Raw genomic sequence first — 15011 nt, forward strand, 5'->3', positions numbered from 1 at the left:
CTAAGTATAAAATGTGCACAATAAATAAGTGTCTAACAATTATACAATAAAATTTAAGTGCTGAGATTGACCAAGGGACCCAAGATCACAACTAATTCACCATATTAAAACAGCAGTAAAATAGCTTTCTCTATTTGTGTTAATGCATGTCTAATAAATAAGTATATACAAAAGCCAAACCCATAAAACACATGATCCTGTTACAAAACTATAGCTAGTAGTTGGAATACAGTCATACTTCAAGGTCAAGTTTTCTTTTTCATACATCCCATATAGACAAGGAGATGAATGCTAGTCATGTCCAAAATCATGATTAGGAAACGACAGATCCAAGATAAGCATCCTAAACTTTTCACCTCTGATGCTGATCAACACCCACTGATATCTGAAGATTTCTTCCCCACTCCACCTCCATCCCAAAAAAAAGCACAATTCAGATCGATTATCCAGCAAACATCGTTGCGCATCTTGCATTCCGAAGGGAGGTGGGTTGCATTACTGTAGGGGAATGACAGAAGGGAACTAGTGCAAATTCAAACTGGAATCGAAGTTGAGAAGACAATAAGTCATTTGTTCAGTCCAAGGCTGAAACAGAAGCGACGAACCCTTGGGGACAGTTACAGTGCACCGTGAAGCAGCTCAGAGAAAACGTTCTTTGAGCGCTAGAAAGAACTACAAACTACTCCCTAATCCAGATCAAGTCTTATAATTCCTTAAATCAACTCGGGGATGATAGAAGTGCTGAAATGGATCCGTATTCTCCGATATCTCATGTACTCTCGTATGTAGAACACACGTTTTAGGACTCAGGCTTGAAATACAAGTAAAACTACAACCCTTTCTGTGAAAGTGCTCTTCCGTAGCTGCAAGTTCATTCATAAAACTTTAATTCTGCATGTCGAGGAGGCGACCATTTCTTCTCCCTCTAGGCATTGGAGAGTCACTAGCTGACCTACAAAGCTGAAGCATGGATTCAAAGATAAATGCATCACATTAAGCTCATCATCTTACTCCATGATTAGAGGAAGTTCCAGGGTTCCAACCTCAATAGCATTTTGTAAGAATGCTACTAAGGATTACTAGACGTCGATAAAGAGCCACTTGATGGACACACAAGTCCATTGTCAGTTTGCCATCCAGCATCTTTGCAGCAGATAAAGCTGGCAATTACTTCACAGATCAGATTTTCACCCTTATTCAACAAGTTCCAAGTATGGACCCAAAGCAAAGTAGTTATCCAGCATGTTAAAACCAGAGCCCTCAGAAGCACCCGACATACCAGGCGGCGTCTGTGGAGAGAGAGAAAAAAAAAAGCATCATCAGTGCTTTACCAAGTCAAAGTAGCACAGCGTGGAAACAGGCATTTCAGCAACTGTGTCCATAGATACTGATTCCAGCCTTTGCTCTGTACCCTTCCATATCTTAGCAATTCAAGTGCTCATCCAGGAACTTCTCCTGATTGAAGTACCTGCCTCACTACCACCTTCCAGGCCACACATTCCAGATTGCAACCACTTTTGGAGGGGCTGGGAGGTATGGGGAAGCGAAGAATTCTTCCTCGGATAACCTCCAAATCTTCTCCTCTTGTCTTAAAACATATGCCTGCTCTTTCAGTATCTCTCAGCTCTGGTAACAAAAGGTTTCTTGCTATCCACCCTATTGACACCCCTCAATTTGTACACTTGTCAGGTTACTGCACTTCCCACTGCTTCCTCTGCTCCAGAGAAAAAAAAAATGAACTCAGCCCATTCAGTCTCTCCTCATAACTGAAGCTTTCCACCCCAGACAACAGCCTGGTGACCCTTCCACACAACCCAATGTACTCTTACGGAAGCACATGCCATCTTCCAACTTGGTCCAAAGGATTCATGGAATTCAACTATTTCAGATAACAGGCCAGTTCCGTTGTAAGGACACTGACAGGGAGCATTGCTTCTGCAGCTGCCTTTATGGATCCTGTCTAACTTGCTGATATTCCCAGCATTTAGTTGAAATAATTCCCAGTGTGTTGCTTCTTGTGCTCTTTGCTCTTCTTTTCAGTTATTAAATTCCTTCGTACTTCTATCACTTCCAAACAGATCGACTTCACTTGACAATTCTCCCTTTATTTAGAACATTTGTATCATTCAGTCTGTCTCAACGCTACTACAGACATTTCCTATTTTCCCTGTTTCTCAATCTCATTTCTACCATTGGCTCTCATGAAAGATCATTAACCCAAAATGCTGCCTGAACTGCTGAGTATTTCCAGCACAATCTCCATGTTACATTTCTAGTATCTCCAGTGTTTTGGTTAGTGATTCTCTATGTTAAACACCAATCCAAGGCCATCGTGACCAGAATGGGAGAACATTTAAACAATCGAGCATGCAGTGAAAACCTGAATTATTTCTAGGTAGAATAGTTTGTTCTATGTTGATCAGAAAACTCTGTGCAAAAGGGATGAACAGTATTCAGAGTAATCAGCAGACTCTGGGTTCCATTAGTGAAAATGCTTTCAATCCCAGAAAGTATAGCCAACATTAGAGTGCACAAACACTGTTTTTGTCCATAGGTACAAAGTCAATGAACCCTCAGTCTCCTGCTCACATTTGTACATGACACCCAGATAAACTATCTTGACTGTTGGAGAGCAGCTAAACTTGACCTTGCAATTGCTTGACATACAACAGTTCGATCATGTCACAGTGGAAAAAAAACCACTGCCAACCCCGAGTTTAATGCTACTTATAGTGTTAATTCTCTAAGTTAGGGTCATATCAATTTCATATCTGGCATGCTCAGATTCAGAATTCTAGCTATTTATTCATTCTTGGCTTTATTTGGAACTTTCCTTGGGTTTTTGACAATTGCTTTAATTCTATAACAAAAACAGAAAATGATGGGAAACCCAGCCGGTCAGGCAGGATCGATGAAGGGAGACAGAGGTAATGTTTCGGGTTGGAGACCCTTCAGCAGAACAACAAACCATTTTGCTTTCCACAGATGTCACATGAACTGCTGAGTGTTTCCAATGTATTGTCTCATCGTTAGCATCTGCTGTTTTAGATGTGTTTCAGATCCGCGAACATTCAAGAGGCTGAAATTTCAACAACTTTCGGTTGAACCCCTAGTTCCAATTATTCAGACACATTCTCCTCACCATAATCATTTCCCAATTGCTCCTGCAGCCCACCATCCAAACTCGTATCATGCTTCTCAAACCTGGCTTTCAGCAAAACTTCAGCTTGCTATTCCTGACCATTCTCAGACGTGTTCACTTACTTCCTGCAATTCTTTTGGTCATGGATTCACTTACTTCATTGACTCCACTGCCAGCGGCTTCCATTCGCAGCTTAACGGTGTTCAACCACGTGTGTTGTCTCTTGTTTCTCCACCTTGGGTTTCCAACTTCAAACAAAAATGCAGCAAAATATTACTCCACTTATCCAGCAGATTCAATTTAGCAAAAAACAATGTCGACTAGAGCCTTCTGAATTTAAAAGCAGCAAGGTCGTGCACTAATTACCAAAGTGGGGGAGAAATGTCATTTCAAATCCCATGATCCACTCCTTCCTCATTTATCTCCAGGATTTGTAACCAGTCTCTCCACATGTAAAGGGATGCTTTTTGCATGATATTTGGGCTAGTTTTTCTACTTTAACTGGCACTTATTAGCAGACCTTGGCAAAACTCTATAGATTCAAGATTGTTCAAGGTCAGTGCCGCCACAAGTGTAAGAAGAATTAATTATTACTCCACAGAGATAAAGAGCATAATAATAACAAAAACATACAATTGACATAAATACATAAGATAATAAATATAATATATATGTCCATAATGTGATACTAGTTTGTATATAAGGTGACTGACAGGAACTAATATAGTTGTGGAGTTAGTGGGTGGAGGTATTGATCAGCCTTACTGCTTGGGGACAGTAACTGTTTTTGAGTGTGAAGATCCAAGCATGGATACCATATAGCCCCCTCCCTGATGGGAGTGGGACACAAACAGTCCATGAGTGTGTGGGATCCTTCATGATGTTACTGGCCCTCTTCCAGCATCTTTCTGTATAGATGTCATATATACAGGAAGACCGGGTCATTCTACACAGACACAGCAAGGTATTGTTGTACGACTACCCACTTTAGGTGTTTAAAGTGCCAAGATTTTTCAAATCAGTTGGGATCAATTCCATTTTAGCCTTTTGTGGACAATGAACAACAAAGATTTCAAATTACAAACATCTATGTGGAATATATGATTATCGGTTGTGGAGCACAATTCCTCCAATGGAGTAACTGTCCTAGTCCATCAATGGGAGAGCTCCCCCAATGGCTTGCAACCATAAGTAACCATTAATCTGAACTATATACACAGCACCTACCTAGAGAATTCAATTTGAAAGAAGAAATAATAATTCCCTCTTGGTATAGGGCATTGCAATAACACCCAGCTACAGAATAGAAACAGCACCAAAAATCATAGAAAGTATACATAGGAAACAGGCATTCAAGTGCTTATCACAAAGCCAGACTGAGATACTAGTTAATTATTGTATTTTAACTTAAATCAGGAAACGTTCCATTCCTTTTTAAAACATGCATATTATCCCAACTACAAAATTTGGTAAGAACATCAAGATTCTAGTTTGCAAACTTGCATGAGACAACTGCTACGATCAAATTGTTACTTAAAATTATTTTCATTAGATATTCAATCAACAAGCACCAAAAACAAAGAATGTCTGACAAGTGTTCTGTATGTTTCTGCTCTAAATGTGTCTATCACCAACTTAAAACAATGAACATTTATCCATTGAAAAATCCCGTAAGCTAATCTACGTTGCAGCCCAATGCTTAATAGATATTTAACAAAACTTTAAAAATGTAAAATGTTAGTTGTCAAGGCAGTTAACTTGAGTACAAATTATTCTTCACCCAAGTGATATTCCTACTGAGAAAATCTCAAGAGACCGATGGGCAGCCCCAGTGCTTCAATATCCGACTCTTCACACCTGTCCTCTGCCCACTAACAACTGAAAGAAACAGTTGAAGTTGCTTTTTATTCTGATCACATCTGCATTTTTCTTTTTCCCAAGAGAGACAGGTTCTGGTGCACAGAGTGGGGTGACTAGACAGTTCCCTAATTTGTCAACACGATGACACAACTGATGTGTGTTCCTAGTGTGACGACAAACCAAGTTATCAGAAGATTGATACTGATGAGAGAGATAAGGGACAATGGAGAAGCGTTCAAAATGTTAATGACAGAGGAGAGAGATAACGGAAAAGAAACACAATTAAGAGTATTGACAGATCGGTTGCTTTGAACCTGAACCTTACGATTAGAGTACTGTGTTACCTATTTCTTTAATAAAACTTTATTAGTTTCTGTTAAACCAGACTCCAACTAAGTAGTCCATTTCTGCTGGTTTGGCAACCCAGTTACAGGGTACGTAACACTAGACTTTTCCCTGGTTGCAAAGAAAACCAGGAAATCTCTTCACTATCAGATTTCAGAATGGACTATGAACCCATGTACACTGCCTCACTCTTTTCTTTTTTTGCACTAATTTAATATTTCTTACTGTAATTTATAGATTTTTTATGTATTGTAATGTAGTGCTGCTACAAAACAACAAATCTCATGACTTATGCCAGTGATACAGAAGCTGATACTGATCCTGACCTCCAATTCAAATGGATCTATTTATTAGCCCTGGCATTTAGTCTAAACTAAGCAATGACTATGAAACTTATCACAAGAATCCTGGGGAATAGAGAGAAAAAAAAAATCAGTGATTGCACACAAGAAAATCTCAGCACAGCACTGAAGCTAGAACATTAGAATAAAACCCAATTTACATTGTATTTGTTTTGCGTATCAATCTTTTTAAAAAGTAAAGCAGTTTGCTTTCTACAATTCCAGATTAGGCAGACAACACTGACATGGGATCTAAGAACACAAGAACAAAGAAATGGGAGCAGCAATACGCCGTCAGATGCCCTACCATTTAATACAATCACAAATGATTTATGATGACTCTGTTCCATTTCTCCATTCTCTATTACTCAATAAAATATTAATGGACCTCCACTTTAAATACTTCTACTAATCAAGTTTCCACTAACCATCAGGGCAGAGAATTCCAGAGACTCAACATGCTCTACAGGAAGAAATCTCCATGATCCCTGTTTTGCAGGATGATCCAACCAAGTACATTGAAAGAGTTGCGGACCTGAAACATTAACTGTTTCTCTTTCCACAGATGTCATATGATCAACCCTACCAGCATGGTTTTTAGTTCAGATTTTTTTTAAAGTGTATTAGTTGTTGCTGAAGTTCAGCTAATTGAACTTGAATACTTACTTAGTGTCCCATTGTTGTACCATTTCGCATTCACATCTGTATCTTTCTGCTTGGACACCCGCATCTACAGTCCTTGCTGCCAACGGCTTGTAGATCATGGGAAGATGCATGCATGGGAAGGGATTGACATCTGCAAGAAACCAATAAACTACATGAGTCCATTTCGGGCCTCATCACTGGCACAGGTTCCCCACATCTTTCTATGTCACAAAACAGAAGGCAATCATTTTGAAACTGAGGACTAAATTTTGTATCACTTAAATTTTGCTCCAATCTGTGAGGGTTGTAGATTCAGCTAACTCCATCACAGGCACAACCCTCCCCATCATTGAGGACGTGCTTAGAAGGCCGTGCCTCAAGGCGGCAGTATTCATTATTACGGACCCATCACCACCCAGAATGTGCCCTTTTCCCATTACTACCATTGGAAAGGACCTACAGGAGCCAGAAGACTATGCAACATTTTAGGAACAGCTTCTTTCCCTCTGCCATCAGATTTCTGAAAGGTCCATGAAGGCTAAATAGCTTTTCCTGCTCTGCACTTAATTTTTTTGCAACTTGTTGTAATTTTATGTCTTGTACTGTACTGCTGCCACAAAACACTTAATTAGATATGCATGTACACCTGCTCATTAATCTAAGTATCTCATCAGCCAATCATGTGGCAGCAATTCAATGCATAAAAGCATTCAGCATTGTCAAGAGGTTGAGTTGTTGTTCAGATCAAACATCAGAATGGGGAAGAAAGGGGAACTGAGTCACTTAGACCACGGAATAAATGTGTGTGCCAGATGTGGTGGTTTGAGCATCTCAGAAACTGCTGATTGCCTGGGATTTTCACACACAACAGAGAATAGTGCAATAAACAAAATCATCCAAAGACAGCAGTTCTTTGGGTGAAAGCACCTTATTAATAAGAGGGGTTAGAGGAGAATGGCCAGGCTGGTTCAAGCTAACAGGAAGGTGACAGTAACTCAAATAACCACACGTTTCAGCAGGGATGTGCAGAAAAGCATCTCTGAATGCACAACACATCAACCCTTGAAGTGAATAGGCTACAGCAGCAGAAGAACAACACATATTCCACTCCCTTTACATATTACAGTGGCCAAGTAATAGTGAAGCTGACGCAGATTCTATGAGGAATGATAGAACACCCATACCAGGTCAGTTAGAAATGGTGCTGTCTCAACGTTACAGCTTTAGTCCTCCTATTGGAGGGAGTGGAAGATTTCATTAAACCTACATCAGCTGATACTGTGCAGCAAATCCCATGGGAACGAGACGCTGACTGAACAACACCAGTGACTAGCTGTAGTGTTTGGCCAACAGTGCAAACTTAGATCAACTGCGGCCTCACTTCCTCTAGGCAGCCGAGAGGGTCTGAACTTAGACAAGTTTGAACCTTTGAGGCTGGGAAGATCACACAAATAACTTGCCCACCTAAACAGAGAGCTCTTAGCTACTCTGTGCGGCTAAACCAAGCTGCACATTGCCCAGGGGTATAATGCTCAAAGTGGGTAGCACCAGCAGTACAGAACTACATTTTAAAAGATCATGGGAGAATTAACCAAAACTAGATCAGCAAAGGCCAGGATAAGCAAAATAATGGTACTTGATGTGAAATCTTAGCTGTTTTTCTGTCCAATGCTACCCAGCCTACAGAGTGTTTCCAGCGTTTTCTGTCTTTATTCTAGAATTCCAGCATCTGCTGCCTTCTCAAACAGGCACAGTAGTGTCTTTATTTGGTCACCTGGCTGTGGGTGGGGTTAAGGTAAACCCGACTGAATGAGGCACATGGGCAGTTGACATTTTGTGTCCAGATCCTTCATCTGCCCCACTTAACAATTAATATTGCTCACAGGGACAGATGCACAGATAAGATTAGATGGAAATGGGTCAAATTCAGACAAATGGGACTAGCCTAGATGGGAATCTTGGTCAGCATTGACCTGTAGGTCTGAAAGACCCTTTTCCATGCTGTATGCCTCCACTGCCATATTACAACTGTTCTTAATGCGAAACCCTCCCTTAACAGCTAGGGCACCACTTTACAGATCAAAACACAGGGATTTACAAATGGAGGGACCCCATCATCACCAGGCATACAAGATGAATAGTTATTACCTCTAGTGTACTGAGAAATATCAACATTTAAAACTGAAATATTCAGTCGCACATCTTTGGCCACAATGCATTTTCATTGTTCAAATCTAATTGTTAATTATTAAAAGAATATCCTGACAAAAATAGATTGAATGTCAATAATCTGCCTTTTAGAAGATAGAAAGTTGCTTTTACAACTACAGACACACATTGTGGTGGTACAAGATTAAAGCAAACAATTTAAATCAGAATTGTGGATTTGGAGCCTGTAGTCTGGGCATACTTACCTTCGTAGAGAACTCTGAAGAGATTTATCTGTAAAAAGCAAGGTTTCTGTTATTTGGTTTGCTTTGCAAGGAAACTAAAATCCACATATTGATTAACGTCAGACAGCTTGACTCAACCAGCAGTAATTTAACACCTAGGTGGAAAAAAAAAAGTAAATTTGCCAAAATATTTGGTTCCTATTTGGTATGTACTGAAATGTACAACTCAGGATGAAGGTTGTAAAACAATATGGCATTAGTCTGGAATGTGGGAATGTTTTGCAAAGTGAAAAGGGGACCAGTCCACAGTAAGTGTTTTGAGAAACAAACTAACATGAGAGTAGGTTATGATAGTCTGTGAGCTAGGACCCTAAATTTGGGCCACCAGTACCATCTGGGGGGAATAATTCTTAGTGATTTTTGGCAAGGTATACACCCCTACTGCTAGAAAATGTGATAGCATTGCAGCGGTGGTAGCTTTCTGTGATCCCGTGGTGCTTTGCCTACAACAAGATGGATTATGACAAGTACTTGTCCTCTCACTTTGTTCAGATGATGAACCTCTGTATGAGGCCTTCAAGACAGGCCAATTCTCAGTGCAGCTGTCAAGTAACAACCCCTTTGGGCAGATCCCTGTGGACCAGGCTATTGAAGCCACAGTGAACAAAAACACACAGACTCTTGGAGGCACATCACGGTTCAGCCTGAATGCTGGAGCTATCAAGTGTTACTACACAACAGCTGAGCACCACAGTGCATTCTTAGGACGGTTAAGGGAGATGGTGCAAGGCAACAAATCAGAGCTTTGTCATGCGGAGCTACAGCGGCCAAGAATCCAGAAAGATGAGGAAGCAGTTTCAGCAGAGGTTAGCCTCGTACACCAATGGGTCAACCCACTTGCAGAGAAGCGGGACCTCTTTAGCATCTCTACAGCAAAGGCAGCCCCCAAGGACATTGCCTCCGACCTGATGAAGGCATATGAGATTGGTGAGCAATGCTATGCAATCTTCAAGGATGAGAGACCAGATGAAGACCCACCAGCAAAGAAATTCCATGACCCAATGAAAACCAACAAGCTGAAAACATTCAGTGATATGTTTAAGAAGAGAGAAGTGAAATCAAAATGGGAGGGTGATCATCTTGAAAACAGATAGGTCTTTGTTTGGACGCATTATAGTGATGGTACAAGGGCGCAGTCTACGTATGGAGGATATTCTTTCTCATCCCCACTGTGCAAGGACTGCTTAACAAAACATGCACAGCGAGCCAACTACCAGGCTGGTATATGGAGATGATGTTTGGAGAAGGACCCACAAGCGCCAAGCCCTGTTGGCAGAGGATGGAAGATGGAGAGCAAAGAGGAAGCTGAACAGTTGGTGGTGCACTGGATGGAAGGCCAGCCAGCACCCGATGCCGTCCTGGATCTACTGGCCTGTAACTGTCCAAAAAAATGTTCACTCCCAAGATGTATGTGTGTTACAAATGGCCTCCGGTGTACTGACATGTGTAGACTGGCAGACTGTGAGAACCAGGCAACCACCTCAGAGAGTGTGGAAAGTTCAGATGAAGGTGAGGAAGACTTGGAAAATTATTATGATTATTACTAGGTTATGAAAGTATGGAAAACAAAGTATGGAAAGCAGTCTTTGATTAAATATTTCATCTTACAACCAAATGGGGCCTAGGTTATGGCCATGTGGAACCCCACATTTGAATTATTGTACCATAATTCTATATGCTATGACAAAAGTTTAAGATTGTTTTGATTTGATACAACAATATGGAAAATGTCATGACATTGATAAAACTCCAGAAATCTCTCCAAATGAGGTTTTTTTACCTTTTGGGGGGTGGGGTTACATCTTCTGCTGTACTGATGTTAATATGGAATATATACAAAAAGTGATTACTTATTTGAATTCCTGAATAAATTCTCTACAAATCTATATGATTATATGTGTCTTAGGGTTTTTATTGACTTTTCCAAAATAAACAACAAATATTTTTCTAAAAATGAAATGATTCACTCTACTAAAATTGGGAACTGTACTGCGAGTGCCACCAATGACATAGTTTTCAATGTAGAATTTTATAACAACATTAAATGAAAAGTGCTTGAACTCAGCTATCATTGTATCAGATTTCAATGTTGAGGGATCACTGATGATAAAATACCACTAGGTTGAATATATATGTTGTACTTAATATTGGCCACTTTTCAGAAATGCCTGTTTTAGGGTAGTGTTATAAAATGCATGACAGCACAGATAAAGCTACCAGTGGTGCAATGCTATCACATATTTTCTAACTCCAGACTTGTATACCTTGCCAAAAATTACTGTGAGCACTTTTCCCCTCAGATGGTACCGACCAACCCTACTGGCTCACGGACTATGAAGAAAAGCACTCTCTGGGGAAGGAAAATTATTGTACAGGTGCAGATATTACCTTGCTCTGCTCCTTGGGAAAGTACTACAGGAAGGAGTTGAAGGGTTAAAAAGGGACAATTTATTTGTTCAAGTTGGAATTTTTGCGGGTTTAGTCACGACTAATGCTAAGGCAGAAGGAGAGAGAGGGGGGAGCGACACGTGTGGAGGAAGGGACAGTCAGGGAAAGGTCCCTTCCAGTACTGTATAGATTGGCTCAACTTTTGGTTGAAAAGTATTATGTTTCTTTCACTACCTCATTTATTATGTTCCCTTTATGTATTTTATTCTTCAAATAAAGTAACCTCTTATAAACCTGAATACACATTCAGTGCCTCCTTTGAGTACAGATACCTCTTGATGCTGAATCAGAAAAGAACAAAGGACAAATTTCAAAATACCTTTGCTACAAACATATAGATTTTTGGTCAAGAGAGCCCAAACTCTAGAATTGAATCATGTCAACTGACTATTTATAATATCAGTGAAAGACGGTGAATGCTTTTAACAGCTTTCATCCACGGGATCAAAATCAAAAGGGCCATTTCATCCTGTTAAAGTCCAGGTTGTTCAGAAAGACAAAATGGTAGCTATGCTTAACCTTTTCCCTTGAACCCTCATGACTCTCTCCAAGGCATAAACAATTAAACCTAAAAACTGAAATCTAGGACAGACACAAAAGCTATTACTCAGCACAGAATTAAAATAGCTGAGTCCAGTGATACAATCCTCATATGAATGGCAGAAGGAGTTGGCCCTTTATTTTATGCTCTTGCAAATTTCTAGATTTCTTACGAGGAATAGTTATTAACTTGCTGAATAAGCAAAAAAGCTCTACATCAACCTTTGGTTGGACAAGCAGCTGATCAATAGACCTACCTTCTTACAGAAGTGACAAGTGAGAGCCCAAGTGAAGAAAAACTCTCTCTGACAAAAGAAACAGAGCTTAAAAAGAAGAAAAAAATACACGTTTAGTCTCTGCCAAGTTTAGAGATGGTTTTCATTTTAAGTAGCAGTTAACTTAAGAGCACACCTCAACAACCTTCAGCTTCTCAGATCTGCCAAGCTCAGGGTTGCTTGAAGATCCCATTAAGCCCGATGGACCAGACTTGCACATGAAAATTGCTATCCCTCAAATTCTTCTATAGGCTGGAATGTCATCTACCACTCAGAGACCCAGTATGTCACTGCATCACAGAAACAAGCCCTACAACCCATTGTATTGACGCCAATCACCTTTGCCCATCTACCCCAATTCCATTTGCCCGCATCAAGTCCATATCCTTCTATTCATGTGCCTTCCTAAACAGCACATTTCAGACATCAACAATTCTGCATAAAAACAAAAGGAGACAGAGAGATGGTAGAGATCAAGTTTTGAGATTGTTTGCCTATGACTACAGGTGTCAGCGCTAGGGCCCCTGTTGTTTGTATTATACGTGAATCATCTGGACGTGGATGTGGGGAAGCACCATCATCAGGTTTGCCAGTGACACAAAGATCAGTAGAGCAGAGAAGGTACCCTCAGGATGCAGAGAGATGATGAAATGAGCTGATGGACAAATGAGGTGATGCATTTTGGGAGCACCAATGAGGCTAGAGCATACACCAAAAAGGAAAAGGTCTTGGGGAATAATGCAGAATAGGGGAAGCTTGGAATACAAATCCATAAGTCCTTGAAGGTTGTTAATCCAACCCCAAAACAACTTAACAACCCTTGACTGCCAACACCTACATTTGCTTAACCACCTTAAGCAGCATCCAAAAGATATTTTCTAAACCCAAATACATGCCATCTGGTTTGCCCCCATCTGCTCTGTTGTTTGACAAATCTGTTCTGTTTTTGATGAAGATGTAACAATTTGTTTTCCATATATCCACTGATTTGTAATCCTCAGTGTGTCATTGACACTTTCTTTTTGATGTGACCATTTCCCCTTCTCCTGAAATCAGGTCACTGGGTCCATAGTTACCTGCTCCCTCCCTCCCTCTCTCTTTTCTCAAAGATTGGAACTACATTCACTACCTTCCAATCTGTAGGAATGTTTAAAATCTTTGGAATTTTGGGAGATGGCAGCCAGTGCATTCACTGCCTCCATAGAAACCTCCTTCAAAAGAATATGGGGCATCACGCTCTGGGGATTCACAAGCTTTCAATCCCATGTGTATTTCCAGCTTCCATTCATCTCCAGTACTACACAAACTTCAGCTTTTCCCACCGAAAGTAACCCTAGAACCCACATATCATCCCATCGCTGCAGAACCTCACTAAAGAGTTGGCTGACTATCAGCAGGCTCTGTTCAACTTTGGCACTTCAATGGAATAAACGTTCGTCCCCGTGCCTCATGCTGGAGTAATAGGGGGCAGTGATGAAAGCCAAAAAGGAGACACCTCTTCAAGCAATGGCTCAGACCACAGATTACCTTAAGAGACTGGTGAAGGAAAGATACTCAGGCATCAAAGAACAAGTGCAAGTGGCCTGTTCCTACCTTCCACTGGGAAACATTAAAACACGATCCATGAACTTGCTGCTTCAACGTCTCCTCCCCAACACCCAGATTTTGCTCTAGACAGACACTGTCTCCAGTTATTTTTACTTTGTTGATGATTGGAAGATGAAGCAACTGAACGAACGGAAAGCCAGCCACTGCTATGGTAAACTACAATTAATAACGTATCAAGACTTGTCCTCTGTATATGCATCACATTTGAGTTGTATTACCACAGTGTCACGCACTCTCACTCTCTCTCTAAACTGGTTGGGAAGCAACCGATTCCCATGGAATTACATAAAAGATTAAAACAACCTGGAGTAAAATTAATCATGAATAAAATCTATGATGGAAACAAAGAACTGTCTTTAAGCACCTAACTTTTTGTACGAGGCAAGAACTACAACAGCTCGCTAATTAGTTCCATGGCAACAGGAATGCTTGTATAGCTTTTCTCCGGACATTTTGAAAACTGGGAGAGTTATTGCAATATCACCAGGCCTACCAATACTAACCTTGGCTCTCACCATTTTGTGGTTCCTCACTTCCCTCTTGGCGATGGTCCGACAGACACAGGCTAGTTCCTTAATGTAGAGCGACGAAGAATAGTGGAATTCCTCCTGAACCGGGTAAAAGAAAAAGCAGCTCGAGCTCAATCAGAAACATTTCAGCAGGCATTTCACACACTGATGGTTAAATAGAAGGGGAGATGATGTTAAGGACTGAAAGGCAATCAATGCAGTTGGCCCAGTCTATCACAGGCAAAGCACTCCCCACCACTGAGTAGATTTACTGCCACAAGAAAGCAATACCCATCAAAGACCCCCCACCACTCAAGGCCATGCCCTCGTCTCACTTCTACTATAGGGCAGGTGGGAGAGAAGCCTTAGGTCCCACACCACCGGAATCAGGAACTATTACCCGACAACCATCAGGCTCCTGAACCAGTGTGAATAGCTTCACTCACACCAATTTGAACTGGTTCTATGACCTACAGAGTCACTTTCAAAGGACTCTTTGCATCTCATTCTCAGTATTAATTTTATTTGCACAACCTGTCTTCTTTTGAACATTAGTTATTCATTTTTTTGAATATGTAAGTTTCATTTTTGCAAATTCAATTACTTTCCCCCCTGTAAATACCTGCAAGAAAATGAATTTCAAGGTAATACTTTGTTAATAACTTTACTTTGAACCTTGACCTTTAGGACAACAGAGCTATTAGGACCACAAGATGGCTACTAGCTTAAAATAAAGCATTCCAGAATTTGTCCTCCACATCAGCTTGGCACTGAAGAGGTGTCAGTGGAAGTGCCATTCCTGTGGACCTTCATTGGAAGGCAAGAACCAAGAACATGGCTTGAAA

General features: G+C 40.6%; 1 protein-coding gene across 1 annotated transcript in view; it reads right to left on the minus strand.

Annotated features, from left to right (window-relative positions):
• Positions 1-358: 358 nt before the first annotated feature.
• LOC140208046 (uncharacterized) overlaps positions 359-15011 on the minus strand; it is a 29777-nt gene continuing 15124 nt past the window's right edge. The window contains exons 4-9 of the mRNA XM_072276576.1: positions 14161-14265; positions 12032-12097; positions 8748-8775; positions 6355-6484; positions 3299-3390; positions 359-1289 (exon numbers count right to left, since the gene is read on the minus strand). Coding sequence (XP_072132677.1) covers positions 3336-3390; positions 6355-6484; positions 8748-8775; positions 12032-12097; positions 14161-14265 — 384 coding nt within the window. The 3' untranslated portion in view covers positions 359-1289; positions 3299-3335. The remainder of the gene's footprint in view (positions 1290-3298; positions 3391-6354; positions 6485-8747; positions 8776-12031; positions 12098-14160; positions 14266-15011) is intronic.

The sequence above is a fragment of the Mobula birostris genome, chromosome 2, assembly GCF_030028105.1.
Source record: "Mobula birostris isolate sMobBir1 chromosome 2, sMobBir1.hap1, whole genome shotgun sequence".
Taxonomy (NCBI): Eukaryota; Metazoa; Chordata; class Chondrichthyes; order Myliobatiformes; family Myliobatidae; genus Mobula; species Mobula birostris.